Consider the following 23,225-nt stretch of genomic DNA (forward strand, 5'->3'; position numbering starts at 1 on the left):
ATATTAACATAAATACTAACATACATACATACATGCATAGTAACATACATACATCGTTTGCTCGTTCGCTCGTTCGTTCGTTTGTACTGATCTAACAAACATTGGCCTGCATTGCAGTTTGTGAAACATCTGTAAACAAGTAAATTTTTTTAATATTTTTCAAAAAATTGTAAATAATTTTACGGATTTACTAAACAAATCGAACCGAAATATATATGTTATTTTGCGTCTAGCAAATATTTGGTTTATTTTTATTCAATTTTTAATATTTTTAACTGCTGTAAAAAAAATTAATTTCTCGACCAAATGCATTTGAAATTGAATTTGTGTATCTCTATAACATTCATATGAAATTTAAATAACACAGCATAATTATTAGTTGATTAATTTATACTACTAGTTTTGCAAAGAAATGGTTTGAGAAAATAATGTAACAATTAAATTCAATTGGTTTTCTGCATAATTACACGTTACAAAAAATTATTCGATCATTTTCTCGATAAGTTTCAGTTAAGCTTGCTTTGTTTTGGGTTTATTACACCAAAATATCTGCTATTTTTATGATTTAATAATTAGAAAAACACTTTAATGTTAAATAATTTTTGACTTTGATTTTTTATCGTTTAAACTCGATGCAGACGTCGACCGTTAATTTCTAACAAAGAAGTCGAGATGTCGAGAGAATTCAGGCAGGGTTTGTTTGGCTGCTTCGGAGATTTCCGTGTCTGCATCATCACCTGGTTTGTTCCTTGTTACACGGAAGGAAAGATTGCCGAGAAGGTATTTTTTTGGCTTTTGAGTTTTTCTGGGTTAAAAAAAGTTCCAGATGGCTCCGTATTTTATTATATATATAATTTTTATAATCTGGATTGTCTCTTTTAGAAATTTTTTTAGACGTTTCAGTATAGTTTTAAAATTCTTCATTTTAAATTACTTTTACTTTCAATTAGTCGGTGCAAAAAATATTTACTTAATTGAAAAACATTCATAATTATACTTTTTCAATGAGTTCGAGCTTATTTAAACATATCTAACCTACATTGACGCTTTCTATTAAACAGACCTAACGTGAAAATTTGTAAGCACTTATACTGTTGTATGATTGAGCCGTTGAAATAATGTTTATTTACCAAAGCAGTGGTTATGACATCGTATGTTAGTGTCTTCTTCAATAACCCACTTATGATTTAAGAACTTATGCATTAAAAAGTTCTTATTGAAAAGTTATTACTAAATATACTCTGCATTTACAGTTTATTGTTACCTTATTGTCAGCATGTTGAATTTTGATGGTTTGAACTAGTCGGTTATTTGTCTGTCGAAGTTGCTCGTCGTTGTGTTGTCAAAACAGAGGGTGATGAGTGAATTTATTTTTTGTAATCAATACCTTCACTGCCACCAGCTGGCACTACCAACAGATATTTCCTACTTGTTAGTATTTACTGGAATAGTAGATAGATAGTTGTATCATTTTGTGTTTGGGTATATGCGTGTGTTCACATGTGACGACTGAAACCCAAACCAGCATAGTTTGTTGCAGTTTAACGTCATGTTTTCCTCCAACAAATTAATCTTTATCTATATCTGTCTAGTTCTCATTGAATCATCTGAATTATGACTAAATAGCATTAAAACCGATCGAAATGTTCATGTGCATGTGTTTGTTGTAAAAAAAACTGCACAGTGGAGTTTGCAGCATTCAAGTTTCAATGTACTTTTTAACTAAATTATTTTATTAGCCCTCTATGTACTTAAATTGTAACTTCAACTTCATTAAAACTAAACTCTGCGTATGCAAGATGCAACTCTAGTAACATACGTGCTACCACATCACACGAAACAACATACAACACACACACATATTCATACACAAACACATTTTTAAAACATGCATAACTTGTTATTGTACTTCAAACGTCGAAGGTTACAATTATGATTATGATTCACGTGTATTATGAATGAATTTAAAGAGAAAATTATATTATAGAAGTACACCCACCGAACTTTTGATAATCAGGCAACGAATGAATGAAGACAACGCCTTGTTAGTTGTAAGGCTGCCTGCTGTGATCGACAAGACTGAATGTTTTCTACAAGTATTTTGTGCTAAAAAATTTGAATACACCTAAAGATATTTTTTTTTACTTCGGATTCTTGGATGATTCGGCATCAAATCAATCGTCATTTATGAATGAAAGAATCATTTCCAAATCTGATATTACGTTCATATTTTGAATTTGTTTGTTGGAATTCATCGCTGTAGTATAATAACAATATTTAGTTGGATTGTACGATTTGTTTGGAGCATGTTTGATTCTAGTAAGGAAAATTGAAAAGACAAACTTTAAATTGATTAATGCCAACAAGTCGGTAGAATTCATACAATACTGTATAAAATATGGTATGGTATTGTTGCGGTTGCGTTTGATGATGAGAACACCGAACCAGAAGAGCAGTGAGCGGGAGAAGAAAAGAATAGTATTCGTTTGGATAGACTGGACACGTGTTTCGTCCCTACCGGGGACTCATCAGCAGCCCGAATACCTATCAGAACAGTTATCGCAGTTTCTTATAAAGCCCGCACAAATCAACTCCTTATTTCGTGGTGTTTTATTTATTAGTCTTTTTAATTGCTAGGATTTTCAATCCGACAGTATATTTTCAGACGCAAAACAAACGAGAAATGCAAAATGCGGTTTGATGGTAAATAAAATTAAAATCCACAAGAATTTAAAGTCTTTAACGTACGCACACGTACACAGTTAGTTTAGCGTTGCGTTTTTATTAGTTGCACATGTACGCGAACGATCATCAAATATTGAATTGGAGAAGATAAATCACTTCAAAACCAATCCCTTAGCCGCATTCCTGCCTCATTTCAAACAGACATCCTGCTAAGCTTTAAGATGAGATTTTATAAAAAATTTCTAACATTACCTAACAAATCAGGGTTTATAGTGATTCAAAAGACCATAGTGTTTGTGTGAAAATCACTGCAAATTAATTGTCTTAACATTCTGGTTCTCCCAGCTTGATCTTGAAACTCTTGGTTGATCATTATAATAATTATTAATTTTCAATATTCTCATATCGACACACCTGAAATAAAACATCTGAATAAAAAAAACAGTTGATACAGGTGAACGTTGAATAATAATTACATTGAATCGATCACTTCTACTGTACATCATTCTGTTAAACCCAAGTGCGGTGCATGCATATGTAACTTTGTAACCATATGTAACTTTGCATGCATGCATATTTAATTCGCAACTTTTTTTTATCAACCCTGACAGTCAACAATAAACTTTGGTAAAAAAGTGTAATGCACACGCTCGTGTTCATACGACGGAGTGCACGCACAGGCACATGCATGCTTAAATAACGATGTTCATTTGATCACAGATAAGCATGAAGCGGCTTATAAACAAAACAATTAAAAGTATATTTCAATAGCTGGTGAAAGCTCAAGGGGAAGACAATAATCCACTTCAGACGACGTTGTACGCACACATGCATATACATACGCCTACACATTGTGTTGTTTATGATAAGTGATTTCATTTTTGCATTCGTTTGGGTAGTTAAACCTATTTATTCAGCTTCACATCCTAAAACGTTTTAAAGGCTTCGGAACGCCTACGACACTAGATTAATTTACTAAGAATGCTTCACGTTAAATTCAATTTAGCTACTGTTGCTCGCTCCACTTTGGTCTTCTTGATTCCTCACCCTACTCCATATCCTATCTGAGTTACGTCCCGGTCTACAGTCCTCTCTTTATTCTCACTTTTTTTAACTGCTGTCAAATACTCTTAAGCTAAACCAGCTCTCTGGTCTTTGTTTCTGAAACTATCTTCCTTCTTCTCCAACTACCTCTCCACCATTGGCAAAGTTCAAAAAAGATCTCAAGACCCATCTACTGACAGAACTTATTGAGGAGTACTGTTGAACATATTTAGTGGATATATATAATTTATTTGATATATATTCAATTCATTTTTAATTTATTTAGAAATACTAAACAATAAAAACGAAAATTAAATATTAATGTTTATTTTTGTTCTTAATTTTTAATTGTAAATAAAACAAACAAAAATTTATAAAAAAAAATGAAAAAGGTTGGCGAAGATTGTTTGATGCAAGGGTTGGTTGTCATGGTACCTCTCCTCAACATCTTCTGCCTCTGGAAGATTCGAGAAAAAGTTCGTACTCAGAAAAATATAGAAGGTAGTGCTGTGTCCGACATTTTATCCGTCTGCTGTTGCATGGAGTGCGCCCTCTGCCAGGAAGCAGTTGAAGTCGATGCCTTATCAAGTGGTCAGCCCATAGCAAGATAATTCGTCGTTGCACGTGATTGCTTGCGTATCACGTGGTTGATGAGAACTTTGAAACATTTTTTAAATGTTAAGCCATCCATTTCATTGCCTTTTACGTGTTACAATCTGCTACTATTGTATATTTTCATTCTAATAATTATTTATTTTGAAGTGGTTGTCATATTAATCTGAGATACTTATTTATAAATTTTATTTTTTTATGGGATAGTGATGTCTGTGAACAAACACTAACGCAAACGTGAGTGGCAGGTGATGAAATATGGTTGTTAGTTTATGAAACTACCTTACAAAAAAATTGAATAATATACATTTTTTTAATTTTTATATTCGGCATGCTGCTTATTCATTACTCTACGTGTACGTAGAGTTATACTATAGGTTTAACAAAAATTTATTCAATACAACCATCTTGTCATTCAACTTATTCGTTAAGAACTTTTTTTTACTCAGATGAACTAATCAACGATTTTTTTTATTTTAAAAATTAGTTTTATTTAATTTAAATTTTAATAATAAGTTAACAAAACAATTTGTTCTAAGTGTATTTTTTATTTAAAATAATGTTTTTTCTTAAAACATTTAAATAAAATTTAAACTGCTTTTTTAGTCTTGCATGAAGCTTTGTTTTTTCGCTTTTATCTGTGTGTTGATTTTTTTAAAATTGACCAATTTTTGCTAAACCTATATATTTGAAATGGTTACATCTTTATTTTGCGATGTTACATTGCCGTTACAATCAGAAATAGTATGAGTTTCAAAACCGTCTTGTTTAATTGTTTTCAAAAAAATTGTTCAAAGTGTTTTGAAAAATGACTGTATTTCTTCTTTGATCAGAAATATCCTGGTCGTAATATCAATGCCTCGTTTCTCATTTTGGATATGCTTGACCATGTTGGTCCCGAGTTTCCTGATTCGCATATTGTTGATAGGAATACTCTTGACCTCCATATCCTTGGCCTCCATATATTTCTTGACCTTCATATCCTTCTTGACCTTCGTATCCTCCTTGATCTTCATATCCTTCTTGACCTTCATATCCCTCTTGACCTTCATATTCTTCTTGACCTTCGTACCATCCTTGACCTTCATAAACGTGTTGATTGTCATAAGTTTGTTGACCCGCATATCCGCCTTGATAGTCCGGATATCCACTCCATTCTTGATATGCATCATAGCCAAAATTATTTTCCTCCCCTGGATTTACAGGGTGACCACTTGTAGAGTTGTGTCTTGACTCGTAAATTATTTGTTCAATTTGTTGTTCATCGATTTGACGTCCAGGCTCAGCGGCCAGCAGTCCTGAATCATTTAATTCCGGCTGTTGTTGATGTTGGCCTGTTAATTCTTGCATATTGCTTTCTACAGGATTTTCAAAACTCATATTATTTACATACTCAGTCAAATGATTTTTGTCATTTTTCGTACACGGTTTTAGTAAAATATTGTCGCAATCGGCTTCTATTATCATACCATAATTGCCTTCAAGATTAATTTGCGAATCTGTTTGCTGTTGTTGATAATATTGTTGGTTTGGATTGGTTTCTTCTTGATTTTCATTTTGTTCATTTGGCTGAAATTTGATTTGCCCAACATCTTTTGTTTCTTGTTTTGCATTCTCACTAACTTTTTTAGCTATTTCATCTTGTTTTGTTTCTTCCTGTGAATCTTGATTAGATTTTTCTTCCAATTGAACCAAATTATTTTGTTCTTCTCGTTCTTCTATTTGTTTTGCTTCTTGATGTTCCTCTGCTGACTGGTTTTTTGTAAGTTCTACCACAAAAACAAAATCATTTTCTGGTATTTGTTCTTTCATTTCCGCTTCATTTTGTGAACTGCTTTGTTTTTCCTCTTGTGTTATCTCCTCATTCAAAGGTATTTTTTGTTCACCAGTAACGTGTTCCTCAGTGACATATTCTCCAGGTGTTTGTTGTTCAGTTACATGCTGTTCAAGCTTTTGTTGTTCCAACGTCTCATCATCCTGCAAAGAAATTATTTCTTCCTTCAAAAGTGGTTTTACTTCTTGTTGGTGCTTAGGTGAATCATCGCAAGCTTGTATAATGTTGTCATTTTTAAAAATTAAATCTTCATTAGCAACTTCAAGATTTTTTTTATTATCACTTTTTTCAGCTTCGCTGTCACATTTTTCGTTGTTTTCATCTTTTTCTAAAATGTTTGGTTTTGATACCAATTTTGTTTCCAATGAGTCTTCTGGGAGTTCATTTATATTTTCCAAAGGTTTTACAGACTTTGATTGAAATTTTTTTGTAGATATACAAGGAGGAATTTTATTCAATTTTTCAAATGATTCAATTTTATTCATTGAAGGGCTGCTGGTCAGTTGTCCTACCACTAGTGGTTCTTCGAGTGGCTCAATAGGAATCTTTTCAGGACGTTTAGTTTCGATTGAGTTTTTTGTCTCCGGGTTAATTTGTTTAACGCGGGGACAACTTGTTGCTAACGGTGGACTTGACGTTACCTGTTTTGTTGGGGAACCATTTGTTTGGGTTGAGCGCGTTATTGATGGTGATTTGACAGTCTGACAATTTGATGTTAAGTTTGCTGCAGTTTGTTCAATAGCTTGAACTTTTGTTGCAGTAGGAGAAATGTTGTTCGACTGAATGGTTGTAGGGGCTTCTGTCTTTTGCTGTATAGGCTGGCCACTGCATTTAGCAGGTTGAGAAGTTTGAACATTTTTTTTTGGAGACGAGGATGCTAACGGCGGGCTGGTAGGTTCGTTGAAAGTACACTTGTTTGCTGCATCAGTTTTCGTAAACGGTTTCATGCTCTTAATCACCATGCAATTATTGGGCTTTTCTGGACAATCCATGAATTTTGCAGGCAATGATTTTGAAGTAGGTGCCATCTTTAAAAAGTTTATTTTTTGAGGAGTAGGTAAAGATTTGTTTGAAATTTGATTATTGATATGATTTTGTTTGGTAGTGCATTTTTTATTTTGTGCTGGTTTTTGAATTCTGCTGTTAGTTATTTGGGGCGAGAAAGTTTTGGTGACTGCACCATCATTCTGCTCCGTTTTACATTTGGGAGATTCAACATCTTCTTTGAAACTACATTTTTTAGTAGTCGATATGATGCTTTTAACATCTGATGATTTTGGTGAAGATTGTTTGGAAGCACTAACACATTGTTTGTCGATCACCTGATAACAATTCTTCAAAGAAGACTTCTTGGGTGTTTCATTATATGTGCATGGGTGTTGATTTGCAAACTGCTTTTCAGACTCTTGAATCGCTTGCTGTGCATCAAAAAATTCTTCTTGAATTTCTGGTGGACGTTTTTGAGCACCATTTTTAACTTCACCTAAACAATCTTCAAACACTTGCTCTTTTGTTTGCCAGAGGTCGCCGTGGTGCATTTCTATACGTTCTTTGCAGCCATTAAATTTAATTTGAAGTTCTAATTTATTTTGCACATTAGATATAGCTTCCTTTAATTCCGTCATGTTTTTAAAAATTTCATTCAGCATATCATCACAGCATTGTATTTTTTTTGTTTTATCTTCCTTCGATTCCAATGTCACCCACATTTCTTCTTTTTGCACCTCCTGTTGAATTTTTTGCTGCTCAGCATACTCACATTTCTGACGCCGAACCACCTCCGCTATTCTTTCAAACGCTTTTTTGCCTGCAGAATTTTGAAATAAATAGTCAAAAACAAATTTTAAATATCCGCATCAATGTTTTTGAAATTTAAGTACTTTTAAAAAACGGTTGCTTTTGTTTTTTGGCAGGTTCTTTTGGTTTTTCTTTTTTATTTTGAACTGCACAACAGTCTTGTTGATAAGTTTGAGCAAAAATTTTCTTGATTCCCAATTGCGACTGTTTAGAATGAACTCGAGTCATGTTGTTTCTAAGTGGATTGGCGCATTGTTTCGATTGTATCCGTGCCATGCTGTTCCTACACGACTGGGCACATTTTGACCTGCACAGGCTCAAGGAATCACGGATGTCCGCAGCAAGGATTTTTGGATTGTCGCAGCGAGAATGGCAGGAGGTAGAACTTTTTCGGCGTTTCCCTATCAAAAATTCCTCTACTCGTTTAATTATAATTGGACAATAAATAATAAAAGACTTCATAACAAGAACATAGATAATATTGTTTTTTTATTATCATTTTCACTACTGTTGTAATAACGATGATGACGTTGTTTCAAGCCTCACCACCAGACGGTCAGCATCAACACCAACCCCTCCATCATAAAAATAATTACCTCAATATAAATAAATTAAAAATATATAAAAATAAAAATATTTCCTCAACTACTCAATGAAAATATTTCACGAGCCCAACCTTCGTTCACATCTGCGTCGGCGTCCAAGGAATCTGAGGACCCGTCCCAACATTTACGACCCGCCATCTTGATTGCATGTTCGTTCAGTCTGCCTTAGATCTTTGCAGGGCAACACCACCTTAATAACAATATCACAAAAATATTTAAATTTTGAAACTAAAGAGTCGTTAATAATAAAAGATGAAGTTTTTCGTGACATTTTGTCATATTTGCGAATGTCAGTGACAGTAAATGAATAAAAAATTGAATGTAAAAAACATAACATGATAAAACTGTTTTCGAATTAAAACGTACTTGTATGCTAGTTTATTATTAATTTTTTTCATCATACATTACAATTTAATTTATTGGATGCTTTCTAGTTGTCGCTATCTGATGTTAACTCACTGAAATATTCCAAAAGTTTCACAAGCCTTGCCATCTATAAATAAACCATTCACAAAAAGTTCAAACGCAGGCAGACACCACATACGAATACATGCCGTTCCGTATCTTCAACCTCATATCATTGAGACTTGTTATTACTTCCGCGCATGTTACCAAAATAATTATTTTTTTAATGTTTGTTTTTGTGCTGCAATGTTTATTTTGGTGACGTTTATTAAATCCATCGGAGCAAGTTTAACTTTTTACATTATTATAACCATTTAAAATAATTTAAATAATAAGGACAAATTAGACAAATTATTTATTTAAAAAATATAGATATATAACATTATTTATGTTTTAAAACTGACGCTTTATTTACATTTTTTAATTTTAATGTTCATTTTCATCAACAAGTTATTAAATAAAATTTAAGAAATTAAACTTACACACAATTTTTCATAAACTTTACATAATATTTAACAAAAGATATTTGGCCGATGTACCTACCCTGGTATGAAAGTTTTAAAAACTGAAAAATGTTGAGACCGATTGAAAAGTTTTTGTTGATCGAATTTTTGGTTGTAACAACGCGCCACTTAGCTTCAAGCGCGGAAGTATCCTGGCACAAGGACGAGTTCTTCGTAAATGCTTACACGGACACGGCGAGGTCCATGAAAGATGCCATCTATCTGCAGGTCTACATTTTTCAGTTTAACTTCCAATTCATCCCGTCTAAGTAACCTTCTGCTGATATTTTAAAAATTTTCCAGCAAAATGTAACGGTCAGACGGTTAAAATGTACACCAGAGGGTAAACCGGAGTTTAACAAGCAGGATGCAGACGAATGCGAATGGAGACAACCGAACGGTAGATCCCTTAAACTGGAAAGGATGCAAGTGAGCAGAAGTGGATTTGAAGTTAAATATGGCACAAAAATTGATTATTTTTTTTATATTTATTTTAATAATTTAATGATTATTTTTATTTAATTTTAATGATGATAGACAGAGTTCAAATTTGATCGATAATTGTTTGCTGCCCCAATTTGAATAAAATTGGTTAAATTTATTTTTTCTAAATGTATTTTTTTAAATTTATTTTTATGTAATATTTTTTCTAATCCAGTGTCATGTTGAAATCATTTCAGATTGATGACAACACCTGTGAGCTAGTACTGGACAAAATGTACGTGGAAGATGGAGGAACTTACACGTGCATGCACATTCGAAACGGAGGTTTTTTTTATATAATTTAAAAATGGATTACATATCAGTGATATCAACGAAGTTTTTTTTCGTAATAAAATTTTAAATGTTTAACGAATAGCTTAAAAGGCGTTCAATTGTGTAATTGTGTCAGGCATCAACAGGCCGGTGTACGAGAGAGACATCGTCATATACGAGTCACCAATCTTGCACGTCACCAACAAGAGGCACTACTCTGTTAAGGAGTGTGACAGTGCAAAGATCAATCAGTTCATCGTTGAAATGAGAAGCTGGCTATGCATTGGATGGTTTAAATAATTTTTATATCAAAAGAAATTTCGATTAATGAATTTCATTTGAATTTTAATAATAGCTTTGATATGCCTGTTTGTTGAGTCATGAGTTAAACGTAAAATTGTTGGACAATTCAAATACTTACACACATTAATATCCTAAACATTTTATAGCCCGACAAACTGCATCTTCCACGTAAAGTTTTTGAGCTGCGAAGGGGTGGAAGGAGCAAATTCAGGAACAGTTGAGTTTCAAAATCATACTACCGCTTTCCTAACTTATTCAACTTAAGTTTTTTGTTGAGTTTATTTTCAATATTTATTTTATAACTAAACAATTTTATTTTCAAGCAAACTGCTATATTCGAGATTAATAGATACTTGGATCAAAACGTTCATAAACCTCTCTGCAATTTAGACTGCGTTAAACAATATTTTGAAAAATTGTTACTAGACAAAGTATACACCGAAGGAATGGAAACTTTGAAAGCAAACGAACCAGCCATAGAAGAAATTACAGGATACGTTCCTTTAGTGGATAGAAATACTGAAGCTTTAGCAGCTACATGCTTAGAGGGGTTTTTTGTTTATAAAGATTTAGTTTGCATGCCGTGTGCAGCTGGATATTATAGAACAAAAGAAATGCCCGTTTTGTCATGTAGTGAGTGCGGATATTTCTACTACCAGTCAAAAATTGCCTCTTCTTCGTGCGTTAGATGTCCATGGTTAGGGTTCTCAAATGCAAGAAATAAGATAACCGTTTTATCCTGCGTACCGATGTACATGACCTGGCAGTTTGTAGCTGTCATTTCTTTAATTCCAGTAGTGATAGTTTTGTTGGTCGCTACCGGTACAATAACAAGATGTACGAATAAAATATTAGGAGCAACTAAGAAATTTGATAAACCGCCGCCAATTTCTAAACAAACGCCTGCTAGTAGACCAATGTATCACGCTTCTTCCAGAAGACAAGCACCTAGAGCCACTGGAGATGTTTCGCAATCACCTGATATGCACGCGGCTGTTTCGCCAGCTGTTATGGCTGGAATGCCGAAAGAACTCACTCAATTAAAGCATCTTTCCGCAAAAGATATTGCTTTTCTTAAAAGAGATATGGCCCACATGAGAAATTTTAGTCTAACTTTTGATCCACGTTCAACTGGTTTCAATCGATCTTATAGACAAAAAAGACCTAAATTCAGAATTGATGACGAAGATCTGCCCGAAGCAATTCAAAAAAGACAGCATTCAGCTCTAGGTTGGACTAACAAATTTGATACAAGTTCCTACAGCCAACCGATTAGAAATTACGCCAAGGACTAACAGAGTTGTTGGCTCTGCAATTTTTATTTTTTATATTTAGTATAATTTATTAAAGTAATTTCATGTTTATTTAAAACTTATGAACCGCTTGCTTATTTAAAAATTTTTTGGTCAGTGAATATAATAAATTTTTTACGACGACATCTTCGAATTGAATTGTAAAACAGTGACGTAATATAGGCCAACAAGAAAATAAGGCGAGAAAATAAACTTCCGTTGATCAAAAAGTGTTGAAGACTAAAAATTTATAAATTTTGTTCTCTAAATGGTACATAATACAAAAAATAATTTTGATGCTTGAAAAATGTTTGTTTTACAAATGATTTACTTGTTCATTTATATGAAGTCTGTTTCATGCACAGAGATATACGAAGACGTGGGGGCATTTGGACACGTCGATATTTTCGTGACTAAGGCTCCAGTTGATTATTATAGAGGCGCTTACGAAGACCAAGTATCTTCTCCAGTTTTTATTCAACATGGACTCCAAGTGAGAGAGGAGGTATCCTGCTTCCGACTCGACGACGTTTCGAGTCTACCTATCGGGTCTGTGTATTCCTGGGTTACAAAGTTCATGCATCCCATTGCGCAAAAGTCAATGCGTCCCTTGTCGACGGGAGAGTTAGTAAACACCTCATTATACTGAAACTAGGTTTTTGCCGCGTGTTTAAGTGTAAAAGTTTAGGCGCCGTGTCTTGCTGCTATGTTGCAGTGATGGTTCAAACGCAAAAAATCCCCACCTCTCACATTCAACGTTGGTACCTCTGAAAATAATTATTATAAGAGAAAATGTGATGCATCCTGGATGGTATACAAAATATCATTCAATATTGAACAAACTCATATACAGATTGGAAATAATAAATGCAACATTGGAAGATAGTGGATTTTACAGATGTGTAGTCACATCTTCTATGGCAACTATCCGATTGATTTTTAATCGTCCAATAGTTGTTTATGACGTAAGTTTCAAAAACTATTATTGAAAAATTGTTTCAATTTCCAAAAAATATTTTTAACAATTGCAGTTACCACAATTTTTCTTTACACGAGACATCGTTTTTAGAATACCGCGACGCGATAAAATGCTAGCGAGACAAGTTTTTAAAATGGTTTTGGAAAGTTTTTGTAAAGGGCTGACACGAGGCTGTCTGTACACTTTTACAGATATGGGATTTCAAGCATCAGGATCTTTCTACAATGTACCTACTTATATTAGTTAAAATCAAAAAATTTAAAAAATAAATTACAGATCAAATAATATTTTTTCACAAATGACGAGTTCATGTAACTGAAATTTGTCTTAGAATTAATATTTAAAAATAATCCTCACTAACTACTCAACAGTACAAAATAGAAATGAAACAGCTGCCAGACAACAAGTACAAACAGCCAAAATGCGATCCTGCCTGTATAAGAACTAGTGCTGAAAACTACATGTTGGCAAATGACGTGAGGGAAAAAGATTTTTCAAATTTTGAATTTAGACAGATGTATCGTATAAAGAAATTAACTAAATTTGTCTTTGTGCCGGGCGAAAACCACTCCAAATATCATCAATGGTGTAAAGACGGTTTTTTTTTATGGAGAGATGAAATATGCCTTCCTTGCTCCCCAGGTTACTACGGTTATTATGGAAGTTGTTGGAAATGCGGATATTTTCAATATCAAGTCCATTTTGCTTCGAAAAGGTGCAACCTGTGCCCAAAGTTGGGCTTTTCTTTCAAAAGAGGAAAATCAGATCCAGATGAATGCGTGCCTTTTCAAAGTAATCGTGTCATGCAATTCGCAATGCTTTTTGCTGGAATAGCATCGTCAATGGGATGTTATGTGTGCGCTCTGCATTGTGGCCTTCTTCCTTGTATATACAAACCACCAAAAAACGGCGGAAAACCTACAAAAAAAGACGCACATTATTTGAAAGTTCTTGACAAGCATCGACAAAAAGCTCAACAAATAAAAAGGCTTTTAACGAGAGCCAAACAAATAGAAAAAGAAATGATAGGCGTATACTCAAAAAAGAAAGTCCAGATATCAAAGCAAAACGAAATGCTTGAGGTCATTAGGTTAAACAGGCAACAGCAAATGTGGAACAAAAATAGATCTAAGATGGGATCGCCTATGATGTATGGACCACCAGGATTTATGGGAGGACCACCTATGAAACCATTCATGGAGGGTTCACCAGGAATTATAGGACCTCCTATGATGGGTCCTCCAGGAGTAGATGGATTTCCCATGACGGGACCACCTATGATGGTACCGCCAGGAATAATGGGACCACCAGCAAGTATGGGAGCACCAATGATGGGGCCGCCAGCAATAATGGGCCCACCTTTAATGGGACCGCCAGATATGGTGGGATTGCCTACGAGTCCACCATAAATAAAATAATCATCTATTATGGATCCACTCCCAACGGGAAGCTCGCCTTGAACGCAAAGCGAGTCGAATTAAAATCTCAACTGACCTTGTCCTCTATTGTATCAATCCATGCTTTTGAAACGAACTACTTACATTCTAAAGTTTAATTTTGTTATTTCGTCAAAGTTGTTTAGAATAATTATTTTTGTTTTATTTATTTGATCTAATTTTTTGAGCGTTTGGTTTTTATTTGGTTTTTAAGCATGGTTTTTATTTACAAAACAGATTATAACTTGGCATTAAGTGTAAAATATATACAAGAATACAATATATGGACAAACAAAATCATCCGAGAGATCTGTTCATTTCATCCCCTTCAAAATCTTCAGCCTGTTGATGAAAAAAGTATAATTTAAAATTGTTAAGTAAAGTATGAAAATTGAAAAAATGTACCACTAAATTTTAAAATATAAACAGGTATGTGTGTGTGTGTGTTCATAAATATATGTTTACCCTATTCTCTTTATGTTCGATATCTTCACCATATTGTATGGAGTTATCGATAAAAATTAGCAGGTCATCAATGCTTTTCTCTTCTTTTATATTCAAAGGGACATACTGGACAAGACTGAAGTTATCTACCTGGAATATTGTAAAGAAAAATTTAACAAATTCAATAAAAAAAAACGTTGAATGAATTTAAAGTAACGCCAACAGAAACAAGACTAATAATCATTGCTGTCTTTACTGTTTGTTTTTATGTTTTTCAATGACCCAAAATTTCTTTTCATCGATTAAATTTTAAAAAAAGAAAATGAATATGTAAGATAGGTTAGAGAGTTCCAATAACCCTAAAAAATTGACAACAAATTATGCGTGAAACAAAATGGGTTAAAAATATTAATGATGAAAATAAATGAGAGTTTTTTGACTCAAACAATATAGATTGTAAAAAAACGTGTTATATGAATAATTAAATAAAAAGAAGAAATTTGAAAAAAATTCTAAAATTAGCATTTGTCATAAGTCATAAGCTGTCATGAATATGTAAATAAAATGTGCTAACCACTGATGCAATGGTAGAAGTGAGTTTTTGAAATTTTTTTCCTGCTATTGAATCTTTAGAACTGTTCAGTAAAAAATCTTTGGCACTTGAACTTAGGAATGACTCAATTTCCTTTTTAGACTTCTTGTCAAGTAAATCAATTTTTGACAAAACATTCACTGAGGCAACCTGTTTTAAAAATAATTGAAAACGAAATTATTAATAATGTAATAAACACAATTATTTATAAACAACAAAAATATAAAAAAATATGTAATTAATAATTGTTAATAATCAAATCAAAATAAAATCAAATTTTATTCAATCAATCCAAATTAATAATAATTAGGTAATGATTAGGAGACCAAAGCTAAAAGAAAACAAAATTCTTGTGTCGCAGGCCACCGCTCACAAATTGTTCATTCTAACACGATTTTTAAGTAAATTTATAATTCATGACAAAATTAACATAATGCAAAATTTACATTATGTTAATAATGTAATTAATAACACACCTCCAAGTTAACCATGGCAGAGAGTGCACACATCATGCCCGAAACATATTTGAAAGGGTCCACTAAAAACTGAGAATCGAGTAAGAAAACACTGCAAACTCTGAAGTTCCAATTCTTCAGCTCCTCAACAAGCAATTTCATCACCGGGCTGTGTGTGTACAACTCTATCTGACCTGAAGACATTTAACAAATATTATGTAATAATATGTAATAAATATTTTTACGTTAATTAGATACAATGAAGAGTTTTAAAAAAAATAACAACATAAAAATGTACCTGGACAATCGAACAGTATGTAATCATCTTCGACCTCGCCTAAGGAATCCCTAAGCCAGTGGAAGTTCTCTGACAAATGTCTGTAAATGAAAAAATAGTTATTATAAGAATAAATGATGAAATTATTATTACACGTTTTAAGCTTAGCAAAATGTAAGTTAAAACTGATTGTAATTTAAAAAATGACTTACTCCATGCAGAACATCAATCCTCCATTTGGTCCCAACTTCAAGTCATCACATTCCATCACATCATCAATGCTGATTAAATCTTTAATGTCTGTTTTTGAAAATCAATAAATATAATTTACTGAGAATTTTGCTAGTGGATGGAAAAAATATATATTTTATTATTTTATATATATTATTTTTTGGATATATTATATATTATATTTTGTTATTTTATTCATTCATTGTTTTTCTATTTTATTTTTTGTTGTTATTTAAGCTGTTATTTTGTTGCTTTTATGTCTAATAGCGCCTTTGAAGGATTTAATAAAAAGCAATATTACAGGTTACAACAATAATAATAATGACAATAACTGCGTAATTAATAGAGTCAATTACGACATCAATAAAATATAAATAAAATATTAAAAATAATCATATCAAATGAGATATTTATTGTTGTCTAGTTATTTATTATAGTTAGTTAGAAAAACTTGAAATTTTAAAATATTCAATAAAACATTTGAACTACCAGCTAGAGCGTCGTAACTGAAATATTCTGCAGCCGGGTCCAAGTTGACGACATCAATTGTCCTTCCGACTGCCTGGCCATATTTTTGAATCGCATCACAATACGTAGACTGCAGGGCAAACATTTCACAATCAATTTTGGTAATTCATACATGAATCTTTAACAAAATTAAAATTTAAATGTACAATTAGAAAGCAAGATAACAAATTTTTTTATATGTTAGGCCTGTCTGGAAAAACGTGATAAGATAAAAAAAGATAAATCATTAATGTTGTAATCTGTAATGTGTGCAATATCTTTAAGGTTTAATTAATTAATAAATACATTTTGTGAAAAAAGAGAAAAAGTTGCCATACAAACCTTGCCACTGCCGGCCGGACCGATAACTAATTGACAATAACGACTCATAATTGCCAGTTATCCAAAATGCTATCTATGCAAATAATATTAAACACAAAATATTTGCGAGCGGGTAATTAAGTAAGTAAATAAGTAATTAGTAAAAACTAAACACGTTGAGAAGTGAAAACGGTCGACCACAACAAGACAACAACGAAATCTACTTTTATACAACAACCGTTCAATTCTATGCTAGCTATATCAAGGGGAGGCCTATTTACTAATATACAACACTTTCTAATGGGTTGAAGTAGTGATATGCAAAGAACCTCAATTTTTTCAACTTTTTATTATTCTCTGTAATGTCTCTGTATTTGAGCGTAATTTTATTTTCATTACACATTCTAATTTATTATTACTAAGGTTGAGAATAATTTAATTTCATTGGTAGTTAAGGGCAATAATGTAATTCTAAGAACAATCTTGTAATGTAAATTAAAAGGCTGTGAGTGTATCGATAGGTAGGTTAATTATAAGTTTTACATTATTATTATTATTATTATTATTATGTTGGAGCCCAAGGCATTACGTAGGTGGTGGGGGTGGGTGCCGAAAGGCCAATGAATTGGGCTCTTGAGTTTTGTAATTTTAGGTAAGCTAAGGCCGTAATGTAATGAATAGGTAGGTTAAGGCTACGTTGTAACACATACTCATTAATAGATTTAGGGTTTAAGTTTTATATTATTATTACTAAGTTGGAGCCCAAGGCATTACGTAGGTGGTGGGGTGGGTGCCGATTGGCCAATGAATTGGGCTCTTGAGTTTTGCAATTTTAGGTAAGCTAGGGCTTAATTGTAATGAATAGGTAAGTTGAGGGTACGATAGCCGATAGACTCTGAATTTCGAAGTCTCTTGTCAGAGGTAAGCCTTGGTGGCCAGTGGTGAACCGGCAATGGTTTACTATCCGGACGGCAATGGTTTACTATCTGCACAGTAATGATTTACTATGCGGCACGACCATAGTCTACTACCCGCACGGCTTCCGGACGGCAAATGGTTTACTATCCGCACGGCAATAGTCTACTATTTGCACGGCAATGGTTTACTATCCGGTGCCCTGGCTGTCGGTGAGCCTCTATGCAAGGAGGGAGAATGAAGGGGGACTATCGTATCATTATCAATTTAATTAGTTAAGGTAATTGAATAGGTAGATAGGATTATTTTTATTAAGCAATTTGAGATGCAGGCACCGCCAAGCTTTCTGATGAGAATTTTCTCTCTCCATTCCACGGGCTGTGTTTCAGTAACAATCTCGAGGAGGACTGGCACCAGTTTTGGAGTACAACGTAGGAACCGGAAAGTATTCAACATTCTGCCTTTGTCGAATGAACGACGGTAAGTTTTTTTTACATTTTAATCTCTTTATTATTTTCAGTTATTATTTATTTGCCATTATTTCCATTTTTTTATTTTTTGCTTCTAAGATTCTAATATTCATTTACTACTACGTTAATAAAAAAAAAATGTCTACAGAATGATGAGAGGTGGGCAGTGGTGGGAGTCAGCACGTTTCAGATGGTGGTCTCATTATGATTTACGTATGATGATGGTGGTGTAGGAAAAATCAGCTAGTTGGCTGTTCGACTGACACTCAGAAGTTCGGATGAAATCTTGTGTGCCGATCTGAATGTGGTGGTCGGTGCAATGGATTACAGTAACGACGATTTTTGAAGTAAGGTTTAGTTTTGTTTTTTTTTCATTTTCTCATTCGTTCATTTTTCCCCTCAATCTTTCAAATTATTCTTCCATTAATTGACGTTAATTCATTCTATTCATTCATTCATTCTTTTAACTAATTATTTAATCATTCAGTTCATCATTTATTCGTTCGTTCCTTTGTTCCTTGATTTACAACTATGCTAATAAAAATAACTTTTTTACAGAATGATGAGAGGTTGGCTGTGGTGGGCGTCAGCACGTTTCAGATGGTGGTCTCATGATGATCGTTCCAATGACAATTTGAAGAAAACAACAACGACGATTTTCGAAGTATGGTTTAGTTTTTTTTTATTTTTCTCATTCATTTTATCACTATCTTTCAAATTATTCCTCTATTAATTGATTCATTCTATTCATTCGTTAAATCATTGATTGATTAATTAATTATTCATTCATTCAAACAATCATTCCATCATTCAGTTAATCATTTATTCGTTCGTTCTTTTGTTCCTTGATTATTTACCAACACGCTAATTAAAAAACTTTGTCTACAGAATGATGAGAGGTAGGCTGTGGTGGGCGTCAGCATGTTTCAGTTTCAGATGGTGGTCTCATGATGATCGTTCAGATGACAATTTGAAAATAAATTAAAAGAAAATTGGTTCTTGTCCCATCGTACCATTGAAAGTACTCGAATTTGTCATCTCAATAACATAAGTTGCCTTTTTTCCAATGGCTTGTGTTTTTATTTAAAAAAATTTTTTTTTTCAATTTAGTGTTTTTCAGTATCCGGTCAAATTCATTCCATCGATGCGTGTCAGATGATGGTCGGTGCAATGGAGGTTCGTCCGTAGTGAGTGAAGAAGTTTTTGGAGAGTACACGCCCGCACATTTACACACACACATCAATAAAACACACACATACACAACATCCATTCATTCGGTGTCGTTGTTGTTATGTTTTTCTTCAACTTTCTATTTTCTTTACCAGACTTAATTTAATTCGTAGGTAAGTTAGGGATTGAGATGAATTGAACAATTGTAGGTAGGCTAGGACTTAACATTAGTTAAAAAGTTTCAAGTAAAATAAAAACACTGAAATATGTAAAATAAAATACTTAAAACATGTAAAATTCCAAAAACGTAGAAAAAACATATTTGTAGGAAGGTGAGTTGAGTTAATGATTATAAGTAAGCTAGGGCCCTGAGAGTAGTTTAATTATAGGTAGGTGACTGACTACTATTCTTGCGACTTTTTACTAATTTTTGTGATGTGTTTGTTTTCGTTTCACAGCCCCACACCAACAAAACAAACTACATTTTATTCTCGTCGTCGCCTTAAATTTTACCTTTTTGAACAATCTTTTTAATAATGTCTATTTATTTATTTAATTATTTATTAAATGTTGACTGGTTTCTAGCTTTTTTTTATTTTGGTTATATAATTTTTGGATATTTCTTGATTTAATAAAAACAACTATTGTGTTTTTCTTTCTTTACTAAAATCTCGAAATTGTTTGTAGATGTGTACAGTTAAGAGTTTGAACAAGCCTTGCAAATATTTTTCAAATATGGTTCATTGATTGGTCGATTGGTTGGTTGATTAGTTGATTGAATGAATGGTTGGTTGGTTGATTGATTGGTTGATTGATTGATTGATCTCATAGTATTGTATATGAAAAAAAATCCGATTAAGCCAACATACGGCTTTACTTGGCCACTGTATTTCACCAGACAAAAGCAATTTCTTTATTTATATTGACAAAAATAATTGTGAAATGAATATATTGACTTATTTAAAGCATTATATGTAAAGAAAACCGCCATGACACTGTTGTATGAGACCCAGTAAGCCACTGCAGTAAACCAACTTATGATTTCAGCAACCATAATTTCTATGAGCACCAGCAGAATGTAAAATATTCATTGAATATAATGAAGATAGTTGTTCAAATAACAATTTTGATCTATTTAGGCCGTTTATTTTATGAGCAAACAAATTTTTAACATGATCGAATAGTGTAAAAAAAGGGTGACTATAGTTCAATCCTACAAAGCCAACCTTCGGCTTTAGTAAAAAGCCACCGGATTTCACAGGACCAAAAGTATAATTTTTATATTCGAATTAACAACAATAATTTAATAATACATAATTTTACTTAATAAAATCATAATTTTATTTAATAAAATTGAAGAGAATTACTACAATGTTTTAAGCATATTAAGTCAAGTAAATATTTCATATAGCTTGCTCGTTAAAATCCATGCAATTTCGTAAGCCAATAATCCAAGCATGTCAAATAGCCCGACCCTTGACTCGAACGATAATAAATCACCCTCCAAATCTTTTCCAGAAGTAAGCTCCTTGTTCGACCGTTAAAAGTGAGCGAAGGCCGTTATATTTATTTTAGTTATGTGGTCTAATTATATGAGCTATATATATTTACGATTCTTTAATATATAGATATAATTACATAGATACGGATTCAATTGCATTCAAAACATTACTACATGGATAAATATAATATTAATAAAATAATTTTTAATTAAAAAATTTGTCTATAGTAAGACGTTTGATCGTAAAAAAATCAATAAAATGTCAATTGCTACGAAAAAAGGTTTAATTTTTACGCGTTTAATTCCATAGAACTGTAGTAGTTTTTAATCAACTGTCATCCTATTTAGACTTTAACTCCTTGCTACCTGTATCTCAATCTGGTTTCACACCTGCTCACAGTACTGAAACTTCTTTACTTAAAATACACAATGATATCCTTCTCTCCAGTGACAATAGTAATCTTACTCTTCTTCTTGCTCTTGACTTTTCCTCGGCTTTTGATACTGTTGATCATACTATTCTCTTGAGACTGCTGCATCTTTCTTTTAATATTACTGATTCTTGTCTATCTTGGTTTTCTTCTTATCTCTGTAATCGTTTTTCTTCCGTTGTTCTCAATAATTTTACTTCTAACTCCTCTACTCTAACTTTCGGGGTACCTCAGGGTTCTATCCTTGGCCCTCTTCTATTTTTACTCTATACTTCTGAACTACCTCGTATTATTAATAACTTTTCTTTCTCTAGTTAGCTATATGCTGATGATTCTTACATTTATACTTCTTTTCCTCCATCTAATCTCAATAGTGTTCTTCATAATTTATCGCTGTCTTTCTTCAATTATCGCTTGGTCTGACTCTATGTGTCTTAAACTTAATCCTTCTAAGTTTGAATTAATTTGTTTTAATAAATCTAAACACTCTATTATTATTCCTCCTATTATCTTACCTGATTCTAAAACTCTTGATGTCTCTCATAAGTTTCGTAGTCTAGGTTTTATCTTTGATTCTACTATGTCTCTCTTCTCTTGCTAGAAGCTCTTACTTTCATCTACGTAAAATAAAAAAACTTTTGCCTTTTCTTGATGATCCTACTCTTCTCCTTCTTGTTACTTCGTTAGTCTTATCTAGGATTGATTATTGTAACTTGCTATACTATGGTCTTCCTGACTCTATACTCTATCCTTTAAGTAAAGCTTTTAACTTTGCTGCTCGTCTAGTTGCTCGTGCCCCTTTCTTTTCTCATATATCTCCGTATCTTGTTCTCTTGCACTGGCTACTGTTTAAGATAAAAAACCTTCTTTGTTTGTTTTTAATATAATTGTTTATTAAAGAAACGTTAATTGAAATATTAGAAGACACCTTAGTCGACAAAAAGCGAAAAAGGAACATACACGTGCAAGTTAGTCAAGTTAACAATAATATAAGATTGTCTGAAACTATGGAAAGTCATAAATATATTGATACATATATAATATACATATATATTATTTCAATAGCTACCTATAAAATATAGAATAATTTTTAAAATTTGCACGTTCATGTATAAGTCTCAGTCTAAATTATTTCCTAAGTATTTATCAGATATATTAATTGAACCTAAACGCCCCGGTTGACGATCGTCTTCTTCTTCTCGCTTTTTCTTAACTCGTGTTAAACACACTTTTGCCAAATCTGCTTTTCCTTTTTCTGGTCCTTTTCTCTGGAGCTCTCTACCTACTTCTCTGACTACTTCTCCATCACTTAGAAGTTCAGAGCGGATCTCAAGACCCATTTGTTTTCAAAATTCATTGAGGAGCGCTGTTGAACATCGCGGAAATTGCGCTTTATAAACTAATTGATTGATTGAATTGAGGGATCAAACATTTATTTATTAACTATCTTATATATTAATTATTATTGAAGATTATTGCAATTTTCAATGTTACCTAATCTATGTTAATTTTTATTTCTTTGCTTTTCTCTCGATTTTCTTTTTTCCTAAGAGCTTGTAAATGAGACGGTTCGAGATTCACGTTAGAATAAAGTTAACATTTTTTTACGCCTGAATTGTTTACTTCACAACAAGGTGTCTTGTTAGTAGCAGAACGCTCG

At 32.7% G+C, this 23,225-nt stretch overlaps 4 protein-coding genes across 4 annotated transcripts; 3 read left to right on the forward strand and 1 right to left on the reverse strand.

Annotated features, from left to right (window-relative positions):
* Positions 1-244: 244 nt before the first annotated feature.
* HELRODRAFT_185980 (hypothetical protein) lies at positions 245-5,150 on the forward strand. Its single transcript, XM_009028262.1, has 3 exons — positions 245-430; positions 639-780; positions 4,122-5,150. Exons 2-3 carry the CDS (start codon positions 673-675, stop codon positions 4,338-4,340), a joined length of 327 nt encoding a protein of 108 aa, XP_009026510.1. The 5' UTR covers positions 245-430; positions 639-672; the 3' UTR covers positions 4,341-5,150.
* Positions 5,151-9,554: 4,404 nt separating this feature from the next.
* HELRODRAFT_179414 (hypothetical protein) lies at positions 9,555-11,839 on the forward strand (the record flags this gene model as incomplete). The annotated part of the gene is made up of 6 exons (XM_009028263.1): positions 9,555-9,713; positions 9,789-9,914; positions 10,166-10,253; positions 10,378-10,531; positions 10,691-10,760; positions 10,868-11,839. The coding sequence occupies 6 exons, from the start codon at positions 9,555-9,557 to the stop codon at positions 11,837-11,839; spliced, it is 1,569 nt and encodes a 522-aa protein (XP_009026511.1).
* A 304-nt stretch (positions 11,840-12,143) lies between these two features.
* On the forward strand, positions 12,144-14,224 carry HELRODRAFT_179415 (hypothetical protein; the record flags this gene model as incomplete). The annotated part of the gene is made up of 4 exons (XM_009028264.1): positions 12,144-12,460; positions 12,690-12,801; positions 12,868-13,041; positions 13,187-14,224. 4 exons carry the CDS (start codon positions 12,144-12,146, stop codon positions 14,222-14,224), a joined length of 1,641 nt encoding a protein of 546 aa, XP_009026512.1.
* A 324-nt stretch (positions 14,225-14,548) lies between these two features.
* On the reverse strand, positions 14,549-17,147 carry HELRODRAFT_179416 (hypothetical protein; the record flags this gene model as incomplete). Its single annotated transcript, XM_009028265.1, has 8 exons — positions 14,549-14,593; positions 14,717-14,845; positions 15,270-15,437; positions 15,764-15,936; positions 16,041-16,120; positions 16,232-16,319; positions 16,740-16,848; positions 17,100-17,147. The coding sequence occupies 8 exons, from the start codon at positions 17,145-17,147 to the stop codon at positions 14,549-14,551; spliced, it is 840 nt and encodes a 279-aa protein (XP_009026513.1).
* Between the last annotated feature and the right edge of the window lie 6,078 nt (positions 17,148-23,225).

The sequence above is a fragment of the Helobdella robusta genome (assembly GCF_000326865.2).
Source record: "Helobdella robusta unplaced genomic scaffold HELROscaffold_54, whole genome shotgun sequence".
Taxonomy (NCBI): domain Eukaryota; kingdom Metazoa; phylum Annelida; class Clitellata; order Rhynchobdellida; family Glossiphoniidae; genus Helobdella; species Helobdella robusta.

Bases quoted from the DNA above. Each gene is read 5' to 3' on its own strand.
- HELRODRAFT_185980 (XM_009028262.1), top strand. From the start codon at position 673: ATGTCGAGAGAATTCAGGCAGGGTTTGTTTGGCTGCTTCGGAGATTTC. The intron at 781-4,121 runs GTATTTTTTTGG...AAAATGAAAAAG, and splicing joins AAGGAAAGATTGCCGAGAAG to GTTGGCGAAGATTGTTTGAT.